The 8419-nt window shown below is 38.4% G+C and overlaps 1 protein-coding gene across 1 annotated transcript; it reads left to right on the top strand.

The window, feature by feature from the left end:
* The first annotated feature begins 4576 nt into the window (after positions 1-4576).
* LOC114710148 (olfactory receptor 998-like) lies at positions 4577-5521 on the top strand. Its single transcript, XM_028894237.1, has one exon. The coding sequence runs from the start codon at positions 4577-4579 to the stop codon at positions 5519-5521; it is 945 nt and encodes a 314-aa protein (XP_028750070.1).
* Positions 5522-8419: the final 2898 nt, after the last annotated feature.

The raw sequence follows: 8419 nt of genomic DNA on the forward strand, positions 1-8419 counted from the left end.
CCTGCATAATAAGCTGGTGCAATACTGACATAGACGTTGTGGTTGTAACCAAGCACATTCCGGTTGGATTTAAGTCCTACTCCATGATATGGAACCCATCCCCAACACTGCTTGGGTGGCCAAAAATCTCCAACTAAATATGCTATGGACCTAGTAGAAAATCAAATATTATTATTTTCCTGAAGTAACATAACAATACAATGACTAAAGACATCATTCTTCTATATCCATAGACCAGTGTCTTGCTAGGCATCATCAGAGAAGATTTTACCTTCAGGAGATGGAAACTAATACAGAGATTCACAACTGGAAAATGTGAATCAGAGAATTTGGAACACTCAGTACTTAATGGGATGTATTTATCAAACCCCTTTCCCCAGGGCTCAGGGTTCTATGTAGAAGAGGGGAAAGAGGAGGTAGAAAGACTATAAACTCCAGAGAAGATGGATAACACCAAGGATATCAGCTTCTTCTGGACACAACAGCACTGATGCACATATGAATTCACAGATTGACAGCATACCTAGGGTATGCACAAGTCCAAGCCAGATGGCATCCCAAATCTAAGAGGAAAAATGGATTATTAACTCCTTTTCATAATCAATAATCTGTGCCCAACTAAAATGTACTTGCAAAGGAAAAACTAGTTTTTTCCCAATGGCATTTGATATACAAACTACACTTAAGGGAAGCCCATCCACAGCAGTAGAAGGCCAATACAAAACAAACTCAATGGTGTTTTGGGGTGGGTTTTTTTTTTGTCTCATATTTCTTTGGTCATTTTTTTTTTTATCTTACTCGTCTTTTCCTTGTATATTATGTTTTCCTATTTTGTATTTTTATGGTGTGTATGTGTGCTTCTCACAATTTTTTGTTTGTTTTGTTACTTTTTTTTTTTAAATTGCCTGTTTATTTCTAAAGAGAGAGGAAGAAGGCTTGATGTTGGATGGGTGGGAGACAGGGGAGCATTTAGGAAGACATGAGGGAGGGGAAATGGTAATCAGAATATCTTGTGTGAAAAAATTATTTTCAATAATAGAAAACAGGAGCTTGATACATCATATAAAATATTGACATGAAATTAAGATGTTGATAACCAAAGATCAGTTCCCCATATACACATGAATTGAGACATTATATCCTATCTCACAATACACACAATACGTTATGAAAAACTTTTCCAATCAAAATAATAATAATGATTTGGCAAACAAAAGTTTATCCCTTTCCTATTTTGATGTCATGTTTTGATTTGAAAATTATGTGACTTGAATGCATTATTTTAATATTTTAGCATATTAATAGTATTTAGCAATACTAGTCTCAGTGTGAATGTGATCAAAGAAGCTCAAAGGCATGGGTGAAATGTCCTGGTATAATATTTTTATTTAATTAACATATTCTATTTAAGTGGAACTGGGTCCTGTGCTCATTGCATGAGCTGGCTGTTTGAAACCTGGGGCTTATGTAGGGTTGCTTGGCTCGGCTTGGGACGAGGGGACTGGACCTGCCTGGACTGAGTCTACCAGGTTGATCTCAGTCCTGGGGGAGGCTTTGCCCTGGAGGAGGTGGGAATGGAGAGTGGGCTGAGGGGAAGGGGAGGGGCCAGGAGTGAGTAGGACAAGGGAATCCATAGCTGATATGTAGAACTGAATTGTATTGTAAAATAAAATTAAAAAAAAAAAAGAATAAATGCAAGTAGAAAGAAAGAGGGAAGTTTTGACAAAGAGAGCCCCTGGAAGTATTGCGCGTGCGCGCGCGCACACACACACACACACACACACACACACACACACACACACACAAACACACACGCACCACTCTCACACAATTTTATTAAGAATATTCTCTTTGAGAAAAGATGCACTTAAATTGTACTTGGCAATAATGTTGATATCTAGTTGATTTTGTCCCTTCAGAGGTAAGCCCCCGAGGCTTAAGCTCTTTGGAGACCTGCTTCTGAATAATTATAAGATCCCAGTATCGGGTCCCTTATTTTGTGAAGTAAGGGAGCCAATGATCAGGTCAAACTTTTCTCCCTTTGTGTCTAGGCCTATCAGGATAGGAAGTTTATCTTTTTCACCGACTGCTTAGAAAGTCATCCATCTCAGAAGGGTCACGGCCATGAAGGCTGTTAAAATTCTTTCCTGCGCTTTAGAAAGTGATCACTGCCTTTGAAACAACAAAAGAAGATGCAGAAAGGGTATCTTTTAAGAAGTGAGTACATTGCATTTTGGACTATTGGATGTGCTTAAATACTGAGGGGAAACACCAGGTTCACTTTGAACTTTAATTTTTAAAATAAATATTTATTTTTTAAAATTTATTCTTCTCTCATATATTGCATCCCGACCACAGTTCCCCCTCCTTGCTGTCCTCCCAGTCCCCCTCATCCCCTCTCCCTCATCCCCAGTCCTCTTTTCCCTTCAGAAAAGGCAGGCCTCCCAGTGATATCAACCAAACATGGAATGTCAAGTTATAATAAAACTAGGCACTTCCCCTTCATATTAAGTCTGGATAAGGCCAGCCAGTAGGAGGAAAAGGATCCCCAAAGCAGGCAAAGGAGTCAGTGACATCCCTTACTCCCACTGTTTGGAGTCCCACAAAAACATAAAGCTACACAATCACAACATGCATGCACAGGATGTAGGTCAGAGTCATACATGATCCCTGATTGTCAGTAGAGTCTCTGTGAGCCCCTAAGAGCCCTGGTTAGTAGAATCTGTGGGCTGTTTTCTTGTAATGTCCTTGACACCTCAGGTTTCTACAATCCTTCCTAAGCCCCTCCTGCAGGATTCTCTGAGCTCCCTCTAATGTCTGACTATGGGTCTCTGTATCTCTCCCTTCAATTGCTGGATGAAGCCTCTATGATGATGATTATGCTAAGCTCCAGTCTACAAGTACAGCTGAGTATCATTAAGAAACCTTTTATTGCCTTTATTTTTTTCCCCGATTGTGTTTAGTTCTGTCCTTCATTTCTGGACTCTACAAACTCTGGTTCCTGGCCCTCCAGGCAGTGTCTGACATGGGTTCTTCTAATGCATGGGTCTCAATTTACAAATTCCCACTTCAGGTGCTTCATTTTGGTCACATTGACTAAACTATTGCTCTGTGTGACATTTTCTAAATTGATATGGCTCAATTTTTTAAAATTAAATTTATTTTATATCCCAACTCCAGTTTCTGCTCCCTCCTTTCTTCCCATTCCATTCTACCACCTACCCCCCAAATCCATTCTCCTGTTTCTGTTCAGAAAGGGACAGGTCTCCCATGGGTATCAACAAAGCATAGCATATAAAGTTGCAGTAAGACTAAGAACCTCTCTTTGTATTCCAGGATGAGGAATAGGTTCCCCAAAGCCAGCCAAAGCATTTGGGACAGCCCTTGCTCCCACCATTAGGAGTCCTACAAATAGATCAAGCTACACAACGTCACATATATGTAGAGGTCCTAGGTTGGTCCCATACAGGCTCCCTGGTTATTGGTTCAGACTCTGTGAGCTCCTATGAGGCCAGGTTAGTTGTTTCCGTGGGTTTTCTTGTGGTATCCTTGACCCCTCTGGCTTGTACAATCTATCCTTTCTTTCTCCAGCAGGATTCTCCAAGCTCAGCTTAATGCTTGGCTATGGGTCTCTGCATTAGTTTCTGGATAAAGGCTCTCTGATGAGGATATAAAATCTTTTAATTGTTTAAACTCAGTAGACACTTCCTTCCCCACACAATTTTCATTGTAAGCTTTTGCCAACATTTATGAGGTTTGTTGATGTCAGAGGCATGACTCTAATGTCCTTTTGGTGACATCATATTCTTTAGGTCTAATTATGCAGTCAGGAGTCATGTCTACCACCCCATTCCTCACTTGATTTCTTCCATTTCATAATGATGCTTTTAATATTAAATCTGTTGAGAACTACATTTTATATTTCTAAGGGAAGAACTTCGTGACTATGATCAATTGTAACTTTACTTCTAAACACAGTAATTTAATTATCATTTAAAATATTATTTTATAATCTGGAGGATTTTAGATTATATAGGCAGACACTATTTGATGGGAGTAGTGGCAAAATCCAAAGAGATCAAGAGTAAGCTACTTCCAAGGTTTTGAAGGGTATTTACACAACTACCCAGACTTTAAAGTTAAGAATATTAATTATTTCTCAGTTCAATAATATTTCCAATCATGTTACAGGATATTTATTGTAAAAATATTGAATTAAAAATTATTTTAGCTGTTAGTGATTATAACTAAGTAATATAGTACACATAGTAAGTTGAAAACTAAATAGCAATTATCATATTAAATATAATTTCATAATGTGAGTGCACTTTACATCAATCACATGCTAGACAACTCTTGATGAGAAGGGATACAGAATTGAAAGAGCTCAAGGAAAAGTTACTGATGTTTGCATAGGATTTTTGCATGACTGCCTGCATCTATCCTTACAGTTCATAATGTTGATGAGTTGTCTGTAACAGACGTATTGAGGACAATCTGACATTGATTTCAAATATCACTTGGCTGAGCTTGGTAAGGCCTGATTCTTGTTCTTTTGACAGATCCCAACGGACCAATGGAAGAAAAGAATCAGACTGCAGTGACTGAGTTTCTCTTCCTTGGCATCACAGATAACCTCCATCAGCAGATTATCCTCTTCATCATCTTTTTCTTTGTTTATCTTGTCACCCTGGGGGGTAACCTGGGCATGATCACTCTCATATGGGTGGACCCCAGGTTGCACACACCTATGTACTTTTTTCTCAGCCACCTGTCCTTTGTAGATGTGTGCTCCTCTTCTTCCATAGCCCCTAAGATGCTGTGTGACATCTTTGCAGAGAACAAAGCCATCTCCTTTGTGGGCTGTGCTGCACAGATGTGGTTCTTTGGTCTCTTTGTGACAACTGATTGTTTCCTCCTGGCTGTCATGGCATATGATCGATATACGGCCATCTGTAAGCCCTTGCTGTATACACTCATTATGTCACAGAGGGTCTGTGTATGGTTTGTCCTAGGACCTTATGTCCTAGCTGCTATAAACATCACAACTCATACAACCTTGACATTTCGCTTACCATTCTGTGGTCCAAATGCTATCAACCATTTCTTCTGTGATGTTTCCCCACTGCTTTCCCTAGCATGTGCTGACACGTTGATTAACAAGGTAGTGCTTTTTGTCCTGGCTGGAGTGATAGGAGTTCCTAGTGGTCTGATCATCCTGGTCTCCTACATCTGTATCCTGGTAGCTATCTTGAAGATCAAGACTGCTGATGGGAGGCAGAAAGCCTTCTCCACATGTTCCTCTCACCTAGCAGCTGTTTCCATTCTTTATGGGACTCTTTTCTTCATCTATGTTCGACCTAACGCAAGTTCTTCACTGGATATCAATAAAGTGATCTCCCTATTTTATAGTGTGGTGATCCCTATGCTGAATCCCCTCATCTACAGCTTGAGGAACAAAGAGGTGAAAAATGCATTCAGTAGAACATTGGAGAGGAAGCACTTCCTAACAGATGCTTAAGATAGAATTCTCTTTGTGTCAGACCTAAGATGTTGGTGCAAAATTTATGTTAAAGACCACTGGAATAGGAATTAGAGGCCACATAATGAACCTGGTAATGCAGTTTGTAGTTTGTTTGAAAAGTCAAGACATGCCAGGCTGTGGTGGCAAACACCTTTAATCCCAGTATTTGGGAGGGAGAGGAGGCAGATCTTTGAGTTTGAGGCCAGCCTGGTCTACAGAGCTAGTTCCAGGAGTACACAGAGCAATACTGTATTGTACTCCCCCCTCCCTCAAATAGTAAAGATTCTTCTAAATACTTTTATGCTCAGTCTTTTTTGATGTGATAGCTCTAGCTAAATAATAGAGGTATATTAAGAAGAGATGTGTAAATAAATATTAGAAGGTAACTCAGATGAATATTATATGAATGTGTGAATATTTCTTAATATAGACATGAAAACTAAATATTAGAAATGATAAATCAAAGTATGTAAAATAAAATACAATAAAAGCAAAGATGTTTTCATATATGTTCCATCATGAATAACATTTATAATGTACAAAGGAGCGTTACATCAATAAACCAATGGTTAAAAGTAATTAAGCTGGAAAATAACTGAGTAGACAATGAGAACACAAATCATCAAAGATGTGAAAGTTAATCTTGTTTTTTCTTTAAATCAACAAAAGAAGAATAATTGATCAATGCAGTAGGTTCCATCTCACATGAAACACTGGAAGTTTATTTTCATTTTTTTGAAAATAATGCTTGATGAGCTTCCTGTTTGACTATATATGTAACTGTTTTTGCTGATGATCCAGTTCTACTCCACACAGACTTTTGGTAGTTTCTATAAAAAATGAAAACTTTACATGGGTTTCTCTTCAGAAAACTCCTTTAGATATCTACATCCCACATATGTAAGTGCCGGGGCATACAGTTAAACCTATTACAACAGTATGTGCAGTAGAACGAAAATAGGGGGCAATTACTCAAAAGTCCACCATTATAAGAAAAGATCATTCTTTTTTGTAAATATTGTACAGTTTGCATAATGAATGATATTGAGAGAACATTTTTATATTGTTACAGTAACATAGAAAAATCAAATTGAGAATCATTTTGCTGTACTTATTAGATTTTCAAAAGGAGTAAAAGTACATTTGAATAAAATCTGCATGCATATATATTTGTGTAGAACCTAGGGAAGTGGAAAAAGAACACACACTTATCTGTGGATGCTGATTACTTTGTCAAGAATAGATTGATAGTAAAATAGACCTTTATTCACCTACATATGGATCTTTCATCCTCTCTGTTTTCACTAGGCTCAGCTCAGGTGTACCCTTTCACCTTAGGATGGACTGCTGCTGTATTTTTCTAGCTTTGTTGATTGGAGGATAGGACCAGATTCTGCTCACAGGGGGCAGGTTTGGATGCATGGCAAGACGACACCTCATATACAAAAGTTAGTTTTTTATCATGAAGTAGAAACAGACCAGAAGCTGTTTCTCAAAATATGTATATTTCATGGCAGCAAATTGCATGGGTTTTGAACTTGAGACCCAAGTTAACTTCCCACTTTGGCATAAGTGAGCGCCATCCTGCATTTTTTTTCACACCACTTTAACTTTGAGTTTCACAGATTCTCTTGTATTATTGTATATCAAGTGACAGGGCTGCTTGTGCTGATGAGTCCCTTTTCTGCTCTGCCTTCCACTTGACACTGGCAGCTTTCTGTGCTATTTGCTGTTTGGGCTGGGACAGTATTGCTGGGATGGAATGTGTTGCTCCCACATCTGGCGAGCTTAGCAGAATACTGCACCTCTTTCATTGTGAATACAACTTGTGTGTGGTGTTCAAGTATGGTCTTTGGTTCTGGACTAGTAAGGTTCTGGACCAGTAAAAGCCCCTTGCACCACCACTGAAATACATCATTTTACCCTTTCCTTTTCTTTACTCCACTCCCTCTTATGATATTTCTCCATTATTGTCTAGTTACATAGGTGTCTCAGTGTGTGATGCTTCAGTATGCCTCAAGCTATCTGTAGTGAAGAAATGTGAATGCAGTTTAGTCTTACATTCTCTGAATTGTATGTATTTCTCTAAGACTTCCAATACTATAGCAATTGTTTATGTAACACATTGTGTAGGTATGATGTTATCTGTGTTGTAGCTAGTAAGTTATTTTGAGGGATCTTTAACTAGACAGATATCTTCAGATTATATGACTGAGGAAGGTATGAGTGCCAATATTGATTACAGCACAGATATTATGGAAGAAATATGAAGCCACATTTTTTTTTTTTTTTTGGTTTTTTTGAGACACGGTTTCTCTGTGTAGCTTTGCGCCTTTTCCTGGAACTCACTTGGCAGCCCAGGCTGGCCTTGAACTCACAGAGATCCGCCTGCCTCTGCCTCCCGAGTGCTGGGATTAAAGGCGTGTGCCACCACCGCCCGGCGAAGCCATAATTTTTAAAACAAAATGCTATTGAAAACACAAATCCCAACACCTAAAAGCAACATCATGATGACCACAGTTAGTACATATTTCAATGAAAAAATTAAATATTAATGGCTTCAATTCTCTAATTAAAGGACGTAGATAGACTGAATGGATCCAGAGGCTAAATTGTTTTATTTGTTGTCTATAAGAAACATACCTTAAACTTAAAGATAAGCCTCAAAAGGATGAGCAAAAGTACTCCAATCAAATGGGACCAAGAAGCAAACATATATCACTATCTCAAAATCTGACAAAATAGACTTTAAACTAAAACTATTAAGAAGAGATAAAGAGGGATACTTCATTCTAATCAAGGGAACAGTTAATGTTTACTGTTCTAAACCCATATGAACTAAATTCTGGGGCACTGTTTCATTTAAAAAATGTACTGCTGGATTTAAAGATACAG

The sequence above is a fragment of the Peromyscus leucopus genome, chromosome 4 (genome assembly GCF_004664715.2).
Source record: "Peromyscus leucopus breed LL Stock chromosome 4, UCI_PerLeu_2.1, whole genome shotgun sequence".
In the NCBI taxonomy this organism is placed as follows: domain Eukaryota; kingdom Metazoa; phylum Chordata; class Mammalia; order Rodentia; family Cricetidae; genus Peromyscus; species Peromyscus leucopus.